The sequence below is a fragment of the Drosophila serrata genome, unplaced genomic scaffold (genome assembly GCF_035046125.1).
Source record: "Drosophila serrata isolate PLE 108 unplaced genomic scaffold, ASM3504612v1 contig_349, whole genome shotgun sequence".
In the NCBI taxonomy this organism is placed as follows: Eukaryota; Metazoa; Arthropoda; class Insecta; order Diptera; family Drosophilidae; genus Drosophila; species Drosophila serrata.
Window position 1 is genome coordinate 266,672 of NW_028257247.1, and position 22,924 is coordinate 289,595.

At 45.6% G+C, this 22,924-nt stretch overlaps 6 protein-coding genes across 7 annotated transcripts; 2 read left to right on the forward strand and 4 right to left on the reverse strand.

The window, feature by feature from the left end:
- Positions 1–2: 2 nt before the first annotated feature.
- sced (scrambled) lies at positions 3–3,283 on the reverse strand. The gene has a single exon (XM_020959201.2). It carries the CDS (start codon positions 3,097–3,099, stop codon positions 592–594), a length of 2,508 nt encoding a protein of 835 aa, XP_020814860.2. The 5' UTR covers positions 3,100–3,283; the 3' UTR covers positions 3–591.
- Positions 3,284–3,868: 585 nt separating this feature from the next.
- Positions 3,869–4,835, forward strand: geminin (geminin DNA replication inhibitor). Its single transcript, XM_020959277.2, has one exon. It carries the CDS (start codon positions 4,056–4,058, stop codon positions 4,620–4,622), a length of 567 nt encoding a protein of 188 aa, XP_020814936.1. The 5' UTR covers positions 3,869–4,055; the 3' UTR covers positions 4,623–4,835.
- Positions 4,836–7,018, reverse strand: Opbp (Optix-binding protein). The gene is made up of 5 exons (XM_020959276.2): positions 6,868–7,018; positions 6,073–6,805; positions 5,620–6,015; positions 5,012–5,555; positions 4,836–4,938 (listed from the first exon to the last, which is right to left on the reverse strand). Exons 1-5 carry the CDS (start codon positions 6,872–6,874, stop codon positions 4,885–4,887), a joined length of 1,734 nt encoding a protein of 577 aa, XP_020814935.1. The 5' UTR covers positions 6,875–7,018; the 3' UTR covers positions 4,836–4,884.
- A 294-nt stretch (positions 7,019–7,312) lies between these two features.
- Debcl (Death executioner Bcl-2) lies at positions 7,313–10,928 on the reverse strand. Its single transcript, XM_020959466.2, has 3 exons — positions 10,285–10,928; positions 8,048–8,191; positions 7,313–7,989 (listed from the first exon to the last, which is right to left on the reverse strand). Exons 1-3 carry the CDS (start codon positions 10,708–10,710, stop codon positions 7,528–7,530), a joined length of 1,032 nt encoding a protein of 343 aa, XP_020815125.2. The 5' UTR covers positions 10,711–10,928; the 3' UTR covers positions 7,313–7,527.
- Fmo-2 (Flavin-containing monooxygenase 2) lies at positions 10,744–16,827 on the forward strand. Of its 2 annotated transcripts, none has more exons than XM_020959222.2 (7): positions 10,744–11,141; positions 13,009–13,370; positions 13,429–13,591; positions 13,645–13,834; positions 14,014–14,185; positions 15,852–16,390; positions 16,449–16,827. In XM_020959222.2, the coding sequence occupies exons 2-7, from the start codon at positions 13,325–13,327 to the stop codon at positions 16,626–16,628; spliced, it is 1,290 nt and encodes a 429-aa protein (XP_020814881.2). In that variant the 5' UTR covers positions 10,744–11,141; positions 13,009–13,324; the 3' UTR covers positions 16,629–16,827. The 2 variants fall into 2 exon arrangements, with proteins under 2 accessions (XP_020814881.2, XP_086694689.1); XM_086838563.1 differs by lacking the exon at positions 10,744–11,141 and adding an exon at positions 11,400–11,637.
- Positions 16,828–16,985: 158 nt separating this feature from the next.
- On the reverse strand, positions 16,986–22,647 carry Bap170 (Brahma associated protein 170kD). The gene is made up of 4 exons (XM_020959221.2): positions 22,249–22,647; positions 21,151–22,181; positions 18,208–21,086; positions 16,986–18,124 (listed from the first exon to the last, which is right to left on the reverse strand). Exons 1-4 carry the CDS (start codon positions 22,515–22,517, stop codon positions 17,081–17,083), a joined length of 5,223 nt encoding a protein of 1,740 aa, XP_020814880.2. The 5' UTR covers positions 22,518–22,647; the 3' UTR covers positions 16,986–17,080.
- Between the last annotated feature and the right edge of the window lie 277 nt (positions 22,648–22,924).

The window sequence follows — 22,924 nt, forward strand, 5'->3', positions numbered from 1 at the left end:
TATTCGGTTTGCGGCATTTCTTTATTAAGCTTACATCTAAGTCACGGTACAATTGAGCTTGGGTTACGCTAGATTGAAGCAGTTTTATGATAGGATTAACTAGTTCTTTGATATGTTATATGCAAAGCTTGAAAGCGTAGTTTCAGTTTGGTGATTAATTTGTATATTCCTCTGTAAAATTACAACTAAATTTAGATAATTTTAACAACGAGGCGCCTAAATAACTCAACAATATATAGTAGTTTTGTATAATTCATATAAAAGCGTTTCTGTAAAATTTCGATAATTGAGCGCGGTCTTAAGTGTAAATCGTACATGCATTCACAACAGTAATACTAGAGGCTTCCTCGAAGAAGCCCCAGATATGATTCGTTACTATTTCCAATGAGCAAAATCAACCTACACAGGCTTACGACTAAGTGCATTATCTTGGGTAAAAGCGTATTAAATACATGAATAACATATTAAAATTAAGCTGATGACACATCAACTGAAGTCAAAACAAACATTAAGGTGGTGGGTACACATCGATCACACAGTCAGAAGAGGCCAAAGAAAAACAAAATATTAAGCGATAGTTTTAAGGTGATATTACTGCTGCGGCGACGGAGGATTCCTCTGCAGGACATTGTTCAGTCTAATTTTCAGTGGCGAAAAGTCAATTTTCTTAAATCTTGGTAGCGAAGCAAACTTCTTCGAGCTGGCTCCCGCCGGCGGCTGCAGTTCGTTGGACGTTGCCACCGACTGCGTCATCGGCTGTGGATCGGGATCGACTGCCAGTGCCTTGCCCTTACTAGGGGACAGCAGTGTGGCGTACTTCTGCAAGAGTTTGGTGGCAGCCTGTTCGGCTGCATGGTAGCGATTCTCCATCTTCGCCGGCGCCTCGCTCGCTGCTGGACGCCGTGCCTTGGCCTGTCCTGCATCATCCGCCTCGAGCATCTCTTGACCGTCGTCAAACTTAAAATCAATGTTCTTTAGTATGGTGAGGTGCAAAAGCTCCTCCTCTACTCCTCCTTCATTGTTATTGATTTGGTGGGTATGGTTGCTCTGGCGCTGAACAGAATGGGTAACGGCATACACGCCCTCGGAGATTTTGTGTGCCGCAGCAGTCTTTTTGGATGAAATTCTCGACTTGGATAATGACCCTGCTGATGATGAAGATGAGTTGGTGGTAAACCTCTGACGCTGTTCGATGATCTGGTGGGGCGAAGAAATGTACAGGTTCTCCTTTCTCTCGCGCCTTAACTTCGAGGCGCTGCTAACCAAGTGCCTCACATTCGGAGGACTGCGTCTTTTCGACTTTAAGGTATCGCAGCTATTTGGATAGTAGGAGGGTATCTTGTCGTCCACGCTTATTATGGACTTTCTAGGAGTCTGGTAATAGTCCTCCTCCTCCTGAGATTCCTGCTGACGCTGACTGGAGCTAGCCTTTTCCCTGTTGCTGGCTTTCTGTGGCAATGCTGGAGCCAAGGGAGATTCGGTGGGTGTACTAGTACTCAAGCCAAAGCAGAGCGGTTGGACTTCTAGCTCCTGCGCCGCTTTGACTGCTAAAAGGTTCTCATATAGATGCTCCGCAAATCCAGCAGCAGCCGTCGTTCCGACAGTGCTATTTAAGGAACTGCCGTGCATGGCTTCATAAATGTCGCTCTCGTTGGCCGCCTGCGCCACCAGCGTTTTTGCGGCGGATGGGTCCTCTGTGTTACAGCTGCTAGTTGAGGAGCAATAGGAGCCTGTGGAGTAGCCGGACGAAGTCGAAGCCGTGCTACCGCCTGGTTGTCGGGGTATCTCCTTCTCCGCCGGCTTGAAAATGATGGGCGCCATCACACAGTAGCCGGTAAGATCGTCTACCACAATCTTGTTCTTTTTTAGCAGATTGCCATTTTCTGGCACAGCTCCATGGGATCCAATGAGATTGATGGTGGACGTGTTGCAAGCTGAGAAGTTGAAGTTGTATGGCAGTTGCTCGGAAACATTTAAGCTCTCCAGGGAGCCTGTATCCCCGCCTTGTTGCAGCAGCTGCTTTGAGATCTGGGCCACAAGCTGGTTCCGAGAGATCGGTTCAATCACCGAGTCATCCAGACTTATGTTGAGCTCAAGGCTTGATTCGTGATTTTGGCCGCCGAGCTCATCCCCAAAGGTGTCCAAGAAGTTTAATTTGGAAAGATCGGGGCTGGAGAAGCTGTTGCGCTGGGACTTACTAAGCTGAGAGCTGCGCTTGAGGGAGAGCGCTGTCTCCAATGTTGGAGGAGCGTTGTCGTTGCAGGGTAGGGCCGTCAGATCTTGCGGCTGGGCGTGCTCACTGGCACTATCGGACCGCTTTTGACGCGCACTTCCGAAAAGGTTATCCAGCATTATTTTGTACTTCTTTTTCTTGGCCAGCTCCGACTCCGGATTTGTACTGCACCGTGGAATCTCTCCCAGCTGAGAACACTCAAATGTGTTGATGCGCTTGCGATGCGGTTGGGCGGGTAGCGGCGGTGGCGACGGTGTCTCCATGACTGATGGCTTCATTTCCTCGTAAATGCCAGAAGCGATCGAGACGCGTGAGATCCGGCTGCCATCAAAGATCTCCTCATAGATTTGCGAAACACGTGTAGAGAAATTGCTGCCGTCCAGGGTAGTTTCTGGCAGATTGGGCAGAGGACCCAGGCCTCTCGGGCCCCTGCTGAGACGGCGCTGTTCGAGGAATATCTGTCGGTACAGCTCCAGATTCTTGATAGACTTTCTCATCCACTTCATGTGTCGTCGGCAAGAAGTCTCTGTCTCCAAGGCAAAGTAAATGAAGCAGTCACGACGGTTCTGGGTCCAGAACAGCCCGTATGAGTGCTGCATTGTGCGCGAGGTAGCCAGGCTCAGGCTAACCCCCGGAACGTTCACCGAAATGCTGAGTGGCGGATGCTTGGCGGATGGATGCGAGCCAGGAGTGACCGACGCATCCCCTGATGTCTGGAATGTGAGACGCAGGAAGCAGGGCACACATTTAATGGCCTCAATTTTAACCTGACATCGGGTCCACGTCTTGTATCTCAGCGCCACTGGGCGCTTGTCGTGTGTATCCAGCTTCACGTCCATGGACATGGAAATCTCGTTGAGGTCCATCCTGTGTGACAACTGCAGATCGGGTTGGGTGAACGAGGATGTGCACAAGTGAAAAATAAAAAAAATATTAAGGACTATATCCGCTTTCGACAGAATTACATGTCTTTTTTTTGTGGGTGGAGCTCTTATCGGCTATTCTCTTATCGCCATATTTATCCTTCGTGTCCTCGTGCCGTGACCAGACTTGCCACCCTACAAAAATTTTAAAATGATTTATGTATTTTTTATACTGTGATACGTTGGATGCTGTAAAATGCGATTTTAACTATACACATAATTTGTGTATATTATTTATATATTATAATATTTTTGTAGTGTTTGGTATGTAGTTAAAAGATAAAATTCTGATCACTTGTAAAAAATATATTTTCAATTTATTTTCCTTTGGACATTTTCTGTGATTATAATTTCTAGCAATTTAATTTTGTATTATATAATTAAACAATTTAAGTTCTAGAAGTTACAAGATTAAATAAAAACATTTTAAATAATGCACTAGCTTCTTGTTAATATCGTTATTTATTCTTTTCTTGTCTTTTCTTACCTCTATAGCTACTGGGTAACTAGTTACAGCGTAGGAGTTCTGTTAATTAATAGATTACAGAAGGAAAGAATAGAAAACTTCGGCGCAGATCCAATTTTTATACCGACCGCTTATGATAAAAAACATTGCAATAATTATAAGGGTAATAAGTAGCTCTAAGGAAATAGGTTCAAAGAAATTGTTCAAAAATAGTAAGTAGTACCGACTATCGTGTCAAACAGAACTGCCACCCCTCGCGGCGAACAGTGTTGGACAGTAGCACGCGGCTTCGCATTTTTTGGCGGCCATTACAACGAGAGAAAACGGCGGCAGAGTTTAGTGCACAAATTAATGCGTAAACAAACGACACCGACAAATAACACACGCGCTGTCGCCTAAACACCTATAAAGAGCACAAGGAACAGCACCGAAAATGTCCGCGAGCGCTGCCAGAGTCTACATCCAAGTCGAGAGCGAGGCCGAGCAGCAGGAGCACCTAAAGCAACAACGAAAGACTTTGAAGCCTCTGCAGGGCAACGTTAACGACAAGGAGAACCGAACCTCCATCGTGGATCAGCTGAGCCGTCTTAAGGCCGGCGTTCAGATCACGCCAAAGTATGGGAAGCGCAAATGCGTAGACTCGTCCACTGCGGCATCGCCATCGACAACAAAGGACGCAGACACACAAACGGAGCCAGAGTCGACGACGCGTCGAGATGTCGATAAGCCTATCACAGCGGAGGATCTAACCAGCGAGAGCGAGCCAGGTGAAAACTATTACAAACTATTAGCGGAGCAGCGGCGACTGGCATTGGAAGATTCTCTAACCGAGAACCGACATCTGCACGAACGCATCGAGGGACTGGAGGAGGAGATGGACACGATGCGCCAGGAACTTGATGAGGCCAAGAACCTGGTGGAGGTGCTCAAGGAAATCTGCGACGAGGACAACAGTGAGGTGGAAGAGAACGACGAGGCTGCAGGTGGCGACCAGGAGTAAACGAAGCCAAGGCTGCACACCGCACTGCATACGTTTTGTTAGCTTAAGATTTTACAATTAGTTTTAGTTAAATATTTTTCTCCTTAATAATTTATCCCATTTACGCCAGCTAACACTAAAACGGACTGGTCTCAATGTACTCCAGCAATATATTTACTTGTTACCAAACGCCAGCTATGTTATGTTCCCAATAAAGTTGATGCAGTAAGCTAATCTTTTTGTAATTTGTTTATTGGCTACTACGAGAGATGATTTTTAACTGCTATTTAAGCCAGTCCGTGATGATCTCCTCGCTGTGAAAGTTCTCCACATCGAACTGAAATGGAATACAGGAAACAAATTCAAATTGGGACCGGAAATAAGTTATGACGCAGTGTATATCAACTCACTTCGACGGCTACCTCTTCGTATGTAGGCACGGATCCCACGACGTCAACAGCGTTTACCACAGCATTGATGTACGCAGCGTCAGCCTCGGCGGCTGCTATTAGCACCGCAGTCTCAGAGTCTACTTCGGTGGCAAGGACATCTTCTAAGGCTGGTTGCGAATTCTCCGTCTGCTGTATGACTTCCTCCGTCAGACCATGCGCTGTCTTCATATGCAGCCGCAGGGCAAACATCCTTGCATACTCCGCTCCACAGGAACTGCACCAGAATTTTCCACTTGATGATTGGCTCTTGGTGGTAGCTTGTACGTCTTTTCCATTTCCTTTACTCTTCTCCTCCTCATGCGTTTGCATGTGAATCCTCACAGCGTACATCGATGAGAAGGGACGGTTGCATACGACACACTGGTACGGCTTCGTGTGGGTGTTCTTATGGGCGTATAGCTGGACCGAGGTGCGGAAGGACTTTGAGCATACGTCGCAGGCGAACTGTCGCTCTGTGCTGTGGATACGCAGGTGATGAGAGTATACCTGATGCGACTTAAAGCTGTAATGTAAAGTAATAACACTTTAGTTAATGGATTTGCCTTATTTGATATTTTAAACCCCACCGCTTATTGCACACGGTGCAGACATATGGCCGAATGTTCGTATGCGTGCGTAAATGGAGAGTTAGCGAGTACGAGACGCGAAAGGTCTTGCCGCACACCTCGCAGGAGTAGGGCTTTTCGCCCGTGTGGACCCGTTCGTGCTTGACCTTCTCATAGGGGCGCGAGAAAACACGTTCGCAGTATTGGCAAGGGAAGCCCGGCTTCTCCTTATCGCCACCACTACTACGATGTTCGGGCGTTTTGGTGGCATCCGAGTCACGTGGCTTCTGGTGAATCTTGAGGTGCATTTCGTAGTCTATAGCGTTGTAGAATTGCCGGTTACAAACGCTACACATGAACTCTTTGGCGGTCTCCTGGTGCATTTTTTTGTGCACCGTCAGGAGGTTTTCGTCGAAGCTGAACAAACAAATGGATGCGATAAGTAGGCATTTAATTATAAACAATTTTAAATACCTCTTGTTGCAGATCTCGCAGTAAAACTGGTCAAGCTTACTGTACTGTTGGTGGGCGCCAATGGGAAGGGCGTCCTGAATGCTCTTGGGAACAACCTTCTCGTGAATGCGCATATGGAACTTGAGAAACTTGGCAGAGCTAAAAACGGTGTTACATATTTCACACCTAATGACAGATGGTTGTGAACCACTTTTTGAGTCTGTCCTTGCTGCCACAATGGGCAACTTGCGACGCGGTGGTTTAACTGTGGGGGCAGGGCTTTCGACTGCTTGCTGGATGGAGCCCCCGCCGGACTCTGCCTGTGGACAAACATGATCTTCCGCACTGCTCCTGTTTTCAAAAATGCTGTGGCAGTCATAGCAAAAGTAACGATCTGAATGGGTGGGTTCAGTCTCGTTTTGTTCTAACTTAATGGTGGAAGACGTGTCATCTACCACCTCCCACAGCGGAACGTCAGCCTCGAGAATCTCCTCTTCCTCCTCGGGCAAACTTGGAGCAACCTCTGTCGGCTCGTCCGAAAGTATTTCCTCTATAAACTGGAACTCTTCCTTGCTTCCACCGTCGCAGCAGCCAGAATGGTGACTGTGGTCTTTGGCGTAAGCCTCATTGTCATCGTAAATGTTGCCACAGCTCTCACAGTATAAGAGGAGTGGTTGGGTTGTTCCGCAATTCGACGAAAGTCCGTCCCCCACATGTGGAATGTGGGACTGAATCTCCTCGGTCTCGTTATGCGCTATAAAACCAAAGTTGTTGTGTATTTACCCTGGTGCTCTATGATGGTAACTGAAGACTTACTTGACATGGCATTACGGTATCTACCACAGACTAGAAAAACCTCCAATTCTGAACATTTTTGTTAAATGAAATGAGCGATGGTTCTTGTTATTATTTACGCTCGAGACATTTACAACACATGTCTTGCCACTGCTTTGTACGCTGTCCAGCACTGTAAAGGTACCAACTCATCGATAAACTCAAATAAGAAAGTATCGAAATCAAAATTATACATGTGTACGGTAATTTTTAACATCTCATTTAAACCACCGTAGGTTAACGCAGCATAAATATTTAAATTGCGCTAACTGGAGTTATCGCGTTTCAATAAGGGTTGACCGCAAACAGTAATGATTTTGATTATATTGGTTGCAACTATTTTGAAAATATGATTTATATGATTTTTTTAAATGGAATTATTTAAAGGATCTGGTAACCTTCTCTGGCGGCAAGCTAAAGTATGACGTTTTAAAAGGCACAGTTTATTGCGCTTGGTACTATATTAGGTATTGTATGTGTATGTACAAAAAGAAGAAACAAATAACAATATTATATGCGTAAAACAATATTAACTACGAACTACTTATACGGCTCGGGTGCCACAGAAGCAGGAATGATTCGAAGTTTTCACTGACTAAATCGTACACGTAACGTATACAGTAATTGCGAAGCGCTTCAGGGCTAACGGAATATCATGGAATATAGTTGACAGCCGATACGCTTGCATACATTTGACACCATGTAGGCGCCCGCCGAAATGGTCACAAATAGCGTCAGCCAGCCCAGGAACGTGAACTCGCCCACCCGAGGCCGGATATGCTGCGATAGCCCCAGCCAACCGCCGTTGTCGATCAGCCAGTATACAAGATCGTCCTCAATTATCTCAGCCAGGCCGTTAATCAGGCACTGTAGGTAGTCAAAGTGGCCCTGGCGTACACAGTCGATGGCAAAGCCACCGCAGACGGCGAAGATTGAGATTATCTTGCCCCAAGTGATGCTCGAGCGGAATAGGTCCTTGGCCACTAGGTTGAGCAGCATTGGCGCCATATCGCTGTCCTCCAACTCGCCGAACGGTGCCCTCGAAAGCTGCCGGGATATGTTTGTGTACACCCGAGGATGCATGCGCTCCAGTTCTTCGCCCATCTGTGAAGATAAATGCATGTTTAAAAACTGAATAAGAGAGGGGATGGAAACTACATACGCTGTTCAGGGCAGGGAAGACCTCATATACCACGTGTGAAGAGCCAGTATCCAGGATGTTCCGCAGCCGCTGCGTCACCTTACGGTTAAGGACTCCAGCCCGCCGCAAGCGGGCTCTGATGTACTGTCCACACAGGCATTTGCCCTGCAAGGTGACCAAACAAATCGAAAAGTTCAATCAAAATTAAATTACTGCCTTGTTGCGCTGATTGGTCTATCAGCGCGCCACCACATTCTACATTGATTGCCTCAAAATATCCGGTGAGTGCCGGCGGCCCTGGTGAACTTATTTACATATTGCTGAAACGTTTTACAGGAGAATTTCGTGGACACCTGCTCAGTATCATTCGCACCTCTTACAGAGTCTCTCAACTGCAGTCTTTGTACAGAGTACGTTGCGCGATCATAAACAATGACATGCGTTCTAAACAAATAAGTATAAACGATCAGCACATGCTACACAGATAGACTGAAGAGCTAAGAGTAAATGAAAGAAACCTCCGCTTTTCCATGGTGCTTGGCCAATGACGATAATTACTATCGACTTTTGTCGAGCAGTTTAAGGTTTCGACAATTAACTTCTTTGGCGCGAACATGACATATAACATACAGCTAACCGTAGAGATCTCGTACCCATGGCAAATAGCTGACCTTGCGGCTCGTGGTTTGACAATTCTATTGGAAGGTACTTCGAACCCGTTAAGCCTCCCATCAAATATATAACCGGGGTTTGGTTCATGTGATTGTAATATATACACACATGTAGCTATAGCGCTCCAACTGTTAACATTGGCCAGAACAATATAAAAATCACCACATTGAGTTCGATGAATTCATCATTTTCGGCCTGTTGGGAATCATCTTGTGTATGGGGGAGGGGCAGTTTATTTTGGGAATACGTGTTTAATGCTTTTAATCTATACACTTTCTGTTTTTGGTGGAAACTGAATTTATTAAAATTGTGGTTCTTTGGCCAATAAAATAACAGACATACGCATTGCGGTTTCTAAAATTCTTCAACAAATTATCAGACGAATGTAAGCACCTACAAAACAATATATATATATATATATATTAAATAAACACTTTACATTTCGCTCACCCACGGCGGAAAGTTAAGTAAATATTTTACATATCAAAATGAAGAAATCCGTGCGAGCATTCGAGCTTTTTATCGGGCCTGAGATAAACGAATGACCGAAACAAAAAATATTTGCCTTACCAATTAAATTGAGATAGTCACGGCGCCTTAATGATGCACATACATATATTACAGATATATGTACCAATCATCTGTTAACAAGGACAACTCAAAAATTTAAGTTTAGCAAACATTTTTGAAATTCAAACATAGGAATCGAGGTTTCCTCTGTTTGCGGATCTGCTATCTATTTCGCTGTGTTCGCGGTAGTTTACACAATATCTTCACAAAATATAGACATTTGAACAGCTTTTTTGGTTAAATTGTTTTTCATTTTTTTGCATCTGTACTCAAGATATTTAATTTGACTCAAGTTTTTATATATTTATTTGATTGCTTACAATTACCGGAGTTCAAAAAATATAACACAAAATTGCATATGGATGCAAGATAATACACTTATTAAATTTTGTTGGAAATTACGTCTTGATAAAAATGAATATTCTAAAACAACAAAAAATGTTACTTGTTGTCAAACAGCTGTTTCATTACCTTTCGTTATGACTTGTTTAATCTGAATATATGTAGTAGCTAATAAGCAGTCTTTTATTATCTTCATCTTCTTCGAATTCGGAATAATTTTTGACTGTCTGGAGATTGATGAATTGATTTATTTTTGTGAAGGTAAACAGGCAAGAAGGAATACGATACAATTTTCTTGGTTAGCATAAGCAGCCGAACGATCTAATCAGGTCCTTATTTAACAACAGATTTTGTCAAACAACTATTTTCTTTTGTACGCACATAATGTTTTTTTTTTACATTTTTAGCTGCAATGACCCCGTATATGTACAAATGTAGCATATACATATGTATATTCTTTATCAGAATGTTAGGTAATACAAACTTAATAGCTTTTAATTTTAAAATTTAAAGTAATTTTAATTCAGCTAATTCTTATTTTGCAAGAGGGGATCTTTGTAACTTCTGGACGCCTCTAACCGAAGTCGCTTCTTAAAACTTGTCTAGTTAAAATGTTAGCATTTTATAAATAGCGCAGTAGGGGCAAATGTGAAGCGATTTAAAGGTGCTTTTACCTGATTGATAATCTCCATTTTGTACTCCTGGTAGTTGGTCATGGTGCGTGTACTGCTGCCGAGGGATGATGTGGAGGCAGCCCTTGTCATAGCTGACAAGCCCATGGCGGTGCCAACGGCGGGAAGGGAGCGGCCGTTGGTGGCCCCGCCGCGGAGCGCCTTCCAGTCGCTGGAAGCCGTAGCGATTGTGCCACGCCGGTTCGCGGTGTAGATCTCATGGTCCAGCGAGGAGGACTTGAACTTGGCTGATAGTTTGGGTGCCGGACCGGGCGGGCTGGTTGTGGGGGCCATGGTCGTCGAGGGCATCAGGGGCAGAAATGCTTGGCTGCCCCGCTTGTGTTGGTGCTTCTGCTTTTGTTGTAGGCGCTGCCCTCCGTCTCCGCGCTCATGTGTGTGTTGTGTAATTTCGAAAGCGCAGCCTTGCATGCACTATGCACTGGGATCGGATCACCTCCACTCAGTTTGTTTTGCGCTTTTTTTGGAGGCGGTCGGGATTGTGTTCTGATAAAATGGGCAAAACAAAATAAAACTCGAGTCGGTCCCGAACGGGGGAGCAAACCGCGCAGAGCACAGAGCAGCAAACACGAACGAGACGCACAAAGGAAAACCACTAAAACTTGTTGCTGCTGCTCTCTATTCGTTCTGAACTTTCGATCGGTTCACCGGTTGGAACTAGTAGCCGAACCAGTGAACCAGTGATCGTTCTACAAATTTTTTACATTTTTCAGAGCTTATTGGTTAAAAAAATCTATTTTGGCATTCCTGTCACTATCTTTTTAGAATAGTACATAGTACATTAGCACTGCACTTTGAAAGAACTATCGATATAATATCGAATTTAACAACTTAAGTTAAAGGTGGGCACAACAAGACATAATCACTATGGCCAGTTTATACTAGTGTTTCCAAAATAAATAGTGGTAAAAAGATATCATTAAGCTTTAATGTGACTTAATTTTTATTTCGCCAGAAAAATTTGTCTTATATTTTATAACTTAAGACCTATCGATGTGTGATCCTTACTGACTACCACCACTAGCTAAAAGCAGATTTCTAAAAGCTTTAAATGTGTGACCGCTAAAAAAGCAATCTACCAAATCTTTAAATTTGCATTAGGAGTGCTCGCCGAGACCTAGACGAAGCTGAACACGAAAATGCCGGCAAAGACAATAAAATAGCTTGCTGTTCGACTTCGCTTATGACTACAGACATATCGACGGATAGACGAACATGGCGGGATCGACTAGGCTCATGACACTGATTAACAATATTTATACTATTTCGGGTTGTTCACTGTGCTGCAAATATCTGACTAAGATTAAAATACAATAACGGCTAAAAAAATATATAAATGTAATGAAGATTTAAACTATTTCAACATACATATGTATAACCTGACATATAATTATTTAGTACGATTTTACCCATTGAGATAAAAAATAAACATTTTAAACAAAATTACTTTTATCTAAATCTCAAATGATTAAGATTATTCCTTTCGATTGTACATGTATAATGAGAGATAAGGCAATCTAGAATGATTTAAAAAGTTTATAACTTGAGTTTTAAATTAAAAAGACCAGTCTGCGTAGCAACTGTTAGGAAAATGGTAATGTCTAATGTTCTTTCCTTCAGTTATAAAAAATTAGTTAATTTACATTCGTAGAACTTGCAAGTTCCTTTCTAAGGCAGGACTTAAACTTTAATGGAAAATGGATATAAAAGTATGATAAAAATTAAAAAAAGAGAATGCATTCGGTTAGCTTTGGATTTTGAAACGTCTTAAGTATGTAGAAATATTCATAACAGTTCCAAATGAATACATTTATAATAAATATTAAATGTCTAAGCTCCATACGTAGTGGAAAATAACAAACTAAAAGTATTATCTGTAAATGATCAAGGCGGGGCCCTTGGTTCGGGGCGTCAAGTGTGAGCACTCCAGCACGCAACTAGCATAATCTTAATTAACATCAAGGAGCTGTCAAAGCAGGAATATATGGGATTCGCTTTCCACTTGACAGTAGGCATAGGCACAATCATTATCATTATCTTAGCAATACATGGCAACATACTTTACTAGGCTTCCTCATACCCGTTCGTGAACTTTCGAGGGTCTTCCCTGGGGTCTGTTTACATTGTAGTCCAGTGAATGTTTTTGTAATTGAATGAGTAATAATTACTTCCCTATCTCGAATGATTCAATTGACTTGTTGTGACACTCCTTGCACGTCTACGTTTCCGAATACTCTGTAGCACTGGTGTGGTCAGCTGATAATTAATAAATAATATAACTCAAATAGGCTGTTAAACTGAATTGACACAGTGACTTCGGGGCATAATTCTTGTGAAAATCTAAACGAATTGTGTGTTATCAGGCAGTAGTTTAGTTTTCTCCCAGCCCATAAAAGCTTTCTATCCGTAACAATCGGCAGCCAGATGTTCAAACTCTACAGTGAAACTTGACTAACTTGCAAATCGCCTGGGATCATAACTATCATAGGAACTTATCAGAAAACAAACAACTTTTATCTCGGGGTTTAAACGACTTTAAGCGAATACAAATTTGTCATAAAGGGTGTTTACTGAATCATAAAAATCTTAAATATACTTTTAATTGTGTCAGTGGATCAGCTTTAATGTTAATTAATATTTAAATACATTGAGTTTTTAATAATATTTGTCTGTAATTTCAATACGTTGCGATTGGGAATCCAATCGCAGAACTGCCGACTCTGTTATGTCACTGGCAACCGCAAGTGATAAGTGCCTTGGATGAAGCTAAAGTCGCCTGCGGAAGCCCCTGCCCCTAAAAAAATATTTACGGCTATATGCACATCTCCGGGAATGAACTTATCAGTTTCAATGAGCTTGACGACCAGCTTTTCAGCTCGAGTGTAGGGCACATCGCGACGCCTTTCCCGGTCTATATCAGTGAGAGCACGAGCCCCCGGCAGTTAGTCGTTGGTCAGTCGCACAGACGGAGCGACGTGTTTTGGAAAGAATTGGACCTCAATTGGAAAATATACGTATACAAGTTATGAAGACTTCAAAGGACCAAAAGAGCAGGGTTTGCGTTATAGGAGGTAACCTGACTTGAAAACGCCACAGTCTATGAATATAATATTCACGTGCAATTTACAGCCGGCACCGCCGGTCTCTGTGCCCTAAAGAACTCCCTGGAGGCTGGCCTGGATGCAGTGGCGTATGAGCGAGGAACTGAGATTGGGGGAACGTGGATCTTCTCGGAGAAAATGCCTAAGGACGAGTACGATGAAGTGCACAGCAGCATGTACGAGGGACTGCGGTATGTTTGATGGTGTACTACAAAAAGGCATTAGTGACATTGATCGCTTTTAGCACAAATCTGCCCAAGGAAGTCATGGGCTATCCCGACTACTCCTACCCCGACGACATCGACGAGTCCTTCATAACATCTCAGCAAGTGCTGGACTTTCTGCGATCCTATGCCAAGCACTTTAAGCTGGAGCCGCACATCAAGCTCCAGCACGAGGTGATAAGAGTGCGTCCTCGATTGGACGATTGGGAGGTGGGTACCGACGTCACATTTCGTATTTCCGAACCAGTTTTTATTGTGTCTCAACCTTTGCTTTGCTACTTTGTACGACCCGTGTTTTCACCGATCTGAAGGCTTGCACAATGTTGTTGGCACATGAAATAACGATTGGCATTACGACTGACCCTGGGTCTTCCTAAATCCACTTTCAGGTCTATGTGTGGGACCACAGCACGGATACCTGCGACCCAGTCTACTACGACTTCGTTTACGTGTGTAACGGTCACTACACGGAACCGGACATGCCGCAGATCGAGGGAATGGAGCTGTACAAGGGCAGGAAGATGCACAGTCATCTTTACCGCAAGGCAGATACATTTAAAGGTAAGATAAGCATCTAGTACCCAGGATCTGCATCCCATATCATTCCGCTCGCGCCTAGCCAGCGCTTCGGAATTATCAACCCCGTCAACCGTCTGGCCATAGTCTCACTCTTGATACCCCCATAAATAAATGGAGCACTCTCAGAAGCAAAAGCAGATAGCACTGTTGACTGCCCGACCGAGTGGCATAATAATAATAATAAGTGTTCTGGGGCTGAGCTAATTCTGAATGCACGTGTTTTTTTAGTGATTCTGGGTCCCCTGGGAAATCGCTGGCCACGATTCCCGACACAAAGTATCAGTGGAATGTAAAGTTGGCTAATGTCTATTTTAAATGTCAATATAAATAGTACTATATCAACAATAATTGCAAAAACCAAACATTTTAAATTATTTTGTAATTAGTAATCATGCCAACTTATGATTTTTTTATTAATTAACAAGAAAGGAAGCTAACTTCGGCATGCCGAAGTTTATATACCTTTGCAGATGGAACTTCGATGACTAGGAATCCATACAATATAAATTATATATATTTATGTTAAAAAACAATGAAATAATACCTGCTTTCATTTCATTCACCTATACATATTATATTTGCAGTTTTACATTCACAGATTTGCATTTTTGCTCCATATCTAACTATCGTTTGTATGACACCTATATGATATAGTCGTCCGATTTTTATGAAATTTGCCACAAAATTTAAGACTAATATAAAATGGCTATATCTCAAATTTGATGAAAATCTGCTGAAAACTGAAAAATTTATAATTTTTAATTGTATTAATTTCTCGATCGTTCCTATGGCAGCTATATGATATAGTCGTCCGATCCAGCCCGTTCCGACATATATACGAGTGAGAGTATAAAGAAGAATAACTACAACTCATTCAGATAGTTTCAAAACTGAAAGACTAGTTTCCATAGAAATGGACAGACGGACATGGCGAGATCGATCCTGATCAAGAATATATACTATACTATATATATACTTTATATAGTCGGAGGTGCCTCCTTCAGTGGGTTGCAAACTTCTGACTAAAATTATAATACCCTGCAAGGGTATTGATGTTGATCAGGATCAACAGCCGAGACGATCTAGCCATGTCCGTCTGTCCGTCTGTCCGTCTGTCCGTTTCTACGCAAACTAGTCTCTCAGTTTTGAAGCTATCTAAATGAAACTTTGCAGTTAGTCTTCTATATACTCTCACTCGTATATATGTCGGAACGGGCCGGATCGGACGACTATATCATATAGCTGTCATAGGAATGATCGGAAAAGTTTTACAAAAAAAATTATAAAATTATTAGTTTTCAACAGAATTTGATCAAATTTGAGATATAGCCATTTTATATAAGTCTTAAATTTTGTGGCAAATTTCATAAAAATCGGACGACTATATCATATAGGTGCCATACAAACGATCGTTTGATGTAGAGGAAAAATGCAAATCTGTGAATGTAAAACTGCAAATATAATATGTATAGGTGAATGAAATGAAAGCAGGTATTACTTCATTGTTTTTTAACACATATATATATAATTTATATTGTATGGATTCCTATTCATAGAAGTTCTATCTGCAAGGATATATAAACTTCGGCGTGCCGAAGTTAGCTTCCTTTCTTGTTTAAATAATTTTTTGTTTAATTGTTTAATTTAGACGAAAGTGTGCTGATTATCGGTGCAGGACCCAGCGGTATGGATATTTGTAATCACATTCGCACGGCCGCCAAAGAGGTGTTTTTGAGCCATCACCTGGCCACGACTCCTAACACAGCCTTCATGGGCAATGTATCACAGAAACCGGATGTGGAGCGCTTTACGCCAAATGGAGCGGTATTCAAGGATGGGAGCGAAGAGACCTTTGGCCACGTACTGTTCTGCACCGGCTACAAGTACACATTTCCCTGCCTCAGCACTGACGTCGGCGTCCAGGTTATCGACAACTTTGTACAGCCGCTGTGGAAGCACTGCATCAACATCAATCACCCGACTATGGCCTTCATTGGGCTGCCATTCAACGTCATCCCGACACATATCTTCGACATGCAGGTTCGCTTCACAGTCAAGTTCTTTACGGGCGAGCGTGAGTTTCCTTCTCGCGAAGAGATGATCGCTGAGCTGGAGCAGGAGATAGGAGAGAGGTGGGGCTGTGGTGTCCATAATCGCAAGAAGGCACATCAAATGGGAGAACGACAGGTAGGTGGCTACAAGATGTGAGATAGAAATTTCTGTACCCTAACACCCTTTTTTTCAGTTTGTTTACTACAATGAACTGGCCAGGTTAGCTGGCATCGAGAACATCAAACCTGTCATTCACAAGCTAATGAAGGATTGTGGCAAAAAGTACATCTTTGATTTGGACACCTACAGAAGCAACAAATATACGATTATAGACGATGATAATTTCTTAAAGAATGGAAAACCTATAGTGTGATTTGACCAATGTCGCCCCCACTTAATTCACTTAATGCACATGTGTTAGCCGAATCCTAAAATTCCATGGATTAACTAAATAAGTGATACCCGTTAGATACCATATATTCCCTAAGAAATGTTTAAAGGCATACAATAAAAATAAATAATATTAATGTTCAATATTAAATTAATAAAGAACAGAAGCTAAAATTAATAAATGAAAACCCTAGATTAGAGCAAGTGTGTCCATAGACTAGACTCAAATACATATACTTTACAGATAAAAGTGTCCTTAAGAGCCTCTCAAATACTTCCTGAAGCTCCGACATTTAATTTACAACTTAGATAGATAATGACAAATACCAAGGTTACAAAGTTGGTTTTCACATTTTAATAGTGTCGTTATTACAAGCCGCTTCTAAAGATAATCTGCATATGTAGTACAAAAATACAGGAAAGCAGCAACTGCTCCTACTGACTCAGCTCGTACATAATGTGAGAGAGCACTCCGCTGGCCTCCACATTGCTCAGTGCTATATTGGCCAAGTGGGGCTCGTAGCGCTTAAGGCTACGCTTGGCCGTTGACGAGTACGTAACCAAATTGCGAAGAATTAGTGCCGCTGTCAAGCGTATGCTCTTGGTGACGGGCCCCTCGTTTTCATCCATCAGCTCCTTGGAGTTGGTGTAGTCCGTGGTATGTCGGTTCATGGCTTGCATCGCGGCGCTGCCTACAACTGGAGGTGCAGTGGAGGCAACGGGCGCTGCTGTTGATGCACCTACAGTGCCACTTCCCGGCAGTACTCGCTGGGCATGACCCTCGTTTCGCACTATGGTCACGGGCGGCTGAGAGGGCGCCACATTATGAATGCCAGTGGTTAGGCGTCGCTGCACTCCGGCACGCAAATTCTCCGGTGTCAAGTGCCGGTCAATCAAATGAGTCATCAAAGAGTACCGCTTGCGCGCTCTATTGTCGCAGAACGTGGGTCCACTGCCCCACTGACAGTAGATGTCAGCGTCAGAGTCCAGATGGTCCGGACAGTGCACGTTACACACGTGGTACTTGAGCTCGTTCAGAGACTTGAACTTCCTACGCGGACAGTTGCGCCAATCGCATATGTACAACCAGTTGACGTCTACGGGCACTGCGGCAGGCGTAGTGGCAGTACCACTGGGAGTAGGTGGTGCAGCGTATACGCTCTGACTGACCACCACAGCGCCGCTGCTGCTATTGCTAGCGGTGCTGCTTGTGGGAGCGGTGGTGACCAAAGCACTCGATGTAACTGGCGGCTGATCTGCTATCTTGGGTTCGCTGGTAGTTGTTGCCACAACTGATTTGGTGCCTGCCACCGTCGATTCAGCACTTGTAGTGGCCGTCGTTACCACAACAGTCTGGGTGACTGGTAATGGCTTCATTGCCGTTTGCAATGCCTTCTTGGCCAGGACGGAAGTGGTGCCAGGCAGTGTACCCGGAGCTGTAGCAGTGTTAACAACCTTAGGTTTCGCTGCCTCTGAGATCTGCAATAAAACAATTGTTAAAAATCGACCAATAACAAATTGCAATCTAAAAAAAAAACATATTAAAAAAAAAAAAAACTTACAGCGGGCATTGTGATCTTTTGCTGAATGATGGATGGATGGTGCTGCTGGTGCTGTTGTTGCTGCTCCAGCAAGACAGTTCGGATGTGCTGCTGCTGTTGCTGCTGAAGGGTTACGCCCCCAACAGTGCCTGCTGTGGTGGTGATGGGCGGCGGCTGTGTGGTGATAATCGTTTGTGAGTTAAGCTGGCTCTGCTGTAGGGGAGCTGCTGTGGCCGGGGTCTGGGTGATGAGCGTAGTCTCCTTTATTCCACCGCCCAGAATGATTTGCCTCTTCTCGCCAGCTGAGGAGGAGGATACTGGTGTGGAGGGGCCGGAGATGATGTGCTGCTGGATAATGGACTGGTGTTGCTGCAGCTGGGGAATGGGCACTGCAGCGGCCGCTTTAGTGGCCACCAACCTCTGCTGCGGCTGTGGTTGCGGCTGGTGCAGTTTGATGGTGGCTGGGATTTGATTAAGCTGCGACAGCAATGAGGGCGACATTTGTCCAGGTGCACCCAAGGCGGGAACGGGACGTTGAGGTGCTATAAAGATCTGCTGCTGCTGGGGCGTTGCGTTACGCGGAGCTGACTGCGGAGTGGTGGTGGTAACCAATACCTGCTGCCCCTGCGCCGTTGTCATGATCATCTTCTGCGTACCCGCCACATTGGCAGCCGACACTCCTCCTCCTGGCTGCTGAAGAATAATAATTGTTTTGGTCTGCTGCTGCGGGGTTTGGGTCACCAGCAACGTGGGAGGAGCAGACTGAGTGGGTGGCGGAATGGCCGGCTGAGTTTGCTGGGCTACCAAGTAAGTTTGACCCTGCTGATTGGTGGCCAGAACATACTGCGTCTGCGGCGCTGGTGTGACATGTTCTACCGTGCTCTTGGGCTGCAATATCACAGGAACGGTCTGCAGACCCTGATCCGTTTTGATAGTGGCCGTAGTGGCCAGTTTAAGTTGCGGCGGTGGGCCAGGAGAGGAAACACTAGTGCTGGTGGGGAATACCAGCTGCCGCTGAGTCTGCTGCACTTTCGCAGGAATAAGCTGGAGCTGTTGCTGTTGCGACGATTGCTGGGTCTGCTCCTGATTGGGCTTGGTCAGCGGTGGAACGTCATCCAAGTCCTCGTCCTCCAGTATGGAGGCCGCCAAGTCCGCATACAAATTGGCCGCATTCTTCGAAGGTGTAACCTGAGGTTCGTCCTTGCTTGCGGAAGAACTGGAGCTGCCGCCGTCCAAGGCCAGACGCTTGTTCTGCTCCTCGTCGATGGTTAACTTGCGTTTTGCCGCCGCCGCAGCTGCTGCAATGATGAGAGTGCGCCCACTGGCATCTTTGCTTACCACGTTTGCTCCACTCAGTGGAGCTAGGGGCGGCGGAGCCGAGTCTGTTATAGGCTTCTTCTGTTCCATAGCCATTTGGGGATGCAGCGGCTTGATGGTAGTCTGTCCCACCTTCACCGGTGTGTGCTGCATGAGTGGGTTGTTTACAAAGGCACTAATGGCCGTCGAGGTGACCTTGATGGGTTGGGTACTGGAATTTGACGAAGGCGCTGTGGTGGCCACCAGGGCTGGGGGCTGCGGCTGTGGCTGTGGCGACTGAGCCTGTGCCTTTTGCTTCTGTTGACGCTCGGTGACCTTGTTGGCCAAGAGACTCTTGATTAGTGAAGAACTGGGAGGTGGCGTAACTGCCGAAGGTGGCAGTTGACCAGTTGTTGGTGTTGGTGCTTCTTCGGCCGTCACTTCAGCAGCAATATGATCGCTTGGCTGCGGCTTGGGTAGGATGGGAGTTTCCTTTTTCTGCATAGGTGGCTTCTGCTGCATTATCAGCGGCTGAGCACGCATTCGAATGCCAATGTAGTATGTGCCCGGAAGCTCTGTACCATCCAGCTGTCGCACGATCACCGGTCCCACCGTCTGATTGAAGATTAGCCGCACGAGACGGGGAAACTGCATGTGATTCACCACAGAGAGCTTTCCCGCCTTCTGACAGTGCGATAGGTAGATTCTGTACAGCTCCGCCTGCTCCACGCGCAGTTCGTGGGCAATGCCAGCACCCCGCTCGTAGGTGGCTCCTAGCCAGGCCAATGCGTACTGCTCGTCCTCGTGGGTGAAGCTTGGCCCTGCTGATGGTAGACTGGGCAGAGAGACGGTGGCCGCAATTGGAGGCAACTGGACCTGCGGCAAGCTAGGAACCGGCAGCTGAACTTGGGGCAGACTAGGCATCGGAAGACTGGGAAGCGTTGGAACCGATGGCAACGACGGGGTTACTACGGCCTGCTCCCCTCCCTGGGGCAGGAGAACTTGTGTCTGGGCGGCCGTTGGTGTGGGCAAGGCGACTGGCGGCTTTATTGCCACCTGAAGCGATGGTGGTAGCGTAGTGAGCGATGCAGCAGACGCCGCGGGATTGGCTTGCATGGCCGGCATATTGGTCTGGGCCAGCGAGGCTATCATATTTCCCGGCACTACCTCTACAACTCGCATTAGTATACAACCGTCTGCGCCGTAGGTCTGTGCCTCCACAGTGATCAGGGCCACCAGCTGATCCAGCAGACCTCGCACTTGCATCAGCATCGAACACGGTCGCGCTCCCAGGGAGCTCAGTGCGTATACGGCCTCCAGAGTAAAAATGAGGAGCATCACGTCGGTCAGTGAGAGCAGTAGCATGGCGCGCTGGTAAAAGTCCAAACCAAGGCAACGGTTAATGTGCTGTGAGTTTCCCTCGCGACCGCAAAGCTTGTAAAGTATCTCAAGGCAGCTGATGATCACCGCCCTGTCGTTGGAGTCGACGCCCTCGCAAAGGGTAGCTAGTAGATTCCGCGATAGCTCGTCTGTGGTGGGATCCTGTAGCTCAAACTGGTGGGCAAGGTTGCCGGCTGTCTCCAGAGCTTGGATATGGATGTTACCTGGCAAAAGGAGAAACAATGTCTCAGTATTATTTTATTAGATCTTTTATTAGACAAATCTTACTCCATCGCACGTTGGCCCCCATGACCAAATAACGCCACAATGTGCGATTTGAGGCGAGAAGAGCGTGATTTTCCTGATGGAAACTAAGGGTTCGCACAAGCTGGACAATCTGAAGTACGCGCTGGCCCATCCGCTCATCGGTGCCGTTGCTGCGCCGTAGGTTAAGGAAATCTAACTCATCGCACGCCGCCAGCAGCTCGCTACGAGCAGCTGTGTTCTCCCTGTCCTCTTTGCTAATCAGACCGTTGTCCACCCAGGCCTGCTCGTCAGTATATAGCTCGAGGATCTGGGGTTTGTCGTGAAGCAGGTCGCGCCAGAAGCTGAGCTGCGAGTGGTGTCGCACCTCGGCGTAGCTATGCTGAAACAGTTGGCGCATAGTAAAATCGGCATAGACGCCCAGATGGGCCAACAGCACATCCAGCAACTTGGGACACTCGGATAGCTGGAGCGTGTGGCGCACTTCATTGGACATAAGGGTGCACACATTTATGGCAAAGTCCTGTTCGTTGGGCAGAGGTGAGAGCAGGGATAGCAACAGCTTCTCGTAGCTGCTATGTCGGTGAAGCTGAGTGGACATCTTGTACTGTCGTCGACGCTCCACGCTTACAGAGTGCTGGCGCTGGTTGTAGGCCATAGGTACCGCCGGTAGCGTGGAGTGCATTGAACCAAAGATGCTGCCCAGACCACCGCCGCCAACGCCGCTTCCGCCGGCACCCAAAGCCCGCGATCGGGAGCGTCCACCGCCCATTTCCGCGTTCTCAATGGCCGCCTCCAAAGCCTCCATCTTGTCCGGATCTTCCCCAAAGAAATTCAGGCGCTCGTACTTATCCAGATAGCGTCTATATATGTGTTTGATTCCCGCCGTCCCATTGACGCAGCGCTCCCGCAGAGTCTCCATAGCACTGTATACCTCGTCCCACTCATCCCGCATGTTCACTTTGTTGAAGCCACCGCGCTCCGTGACCTCATTGTACAACTTGTAAAGGTCCACATGCTTGCCACTGATCTTGGCCGCCTGTGTTAACGGAGTGCTGTGGAATAAAGCGAATCGAACACAAATGAGCCAAACATCTCAACCCTGAGCGGCCTCAAACTCACCCGCGTCGTTCGTGAAACTGCTGCAGATCTCGCCAGAACTCCTCGGGAGCCGACGTAGGTTTCTCTTCAACCTTCTCCGGAGTAAACGGCGCATTAAGCTGGAGCTGCTGGCTCAAGTTTCTGGCGCGCAGGGGTGTAGTTGTGGGCAAACCCAGGCCCTTGCCCGGCGTCTGCTGTTCGCCTGCAATGCCGGCACTGTTGATGTTATTTGAGGCGGCGGGCAGGGACTGCAGCAACACCCGCACGTTGTCGATGGTTGAGGTGCTCATGGTCAGATCAGTTTCATATGCGGAGGGAAGACTTAACTTAGGACATGCCACTGTATTTAACAAGCTTAAAAAATTTAACAAAAAATTACAACGCGACGCGGACGCGCTACTGCAGAGTTGCTATTGCAAGTAGGGTTGTCAACATATCGCGATGTTACCAATGTACTCAGAATGGTAATGGGGCGTTTCCACTTGTATTGTATTTGGAACAAAACAGTGACCAATTTTTTTTAAGTTTAGAATTTAAAAATTTTCTAATAAAAGAAAATAATTAAACAAAGACGTAGTTTCTTGCATTAAACGTTGCTGTGTGGACGGTCAAATTTAAAAGCGAATTTTGTGTCGTGACTCGACATATACCAGTTAGTTCTCACGATAATCATAATAATTAATTATAAAGGATTATC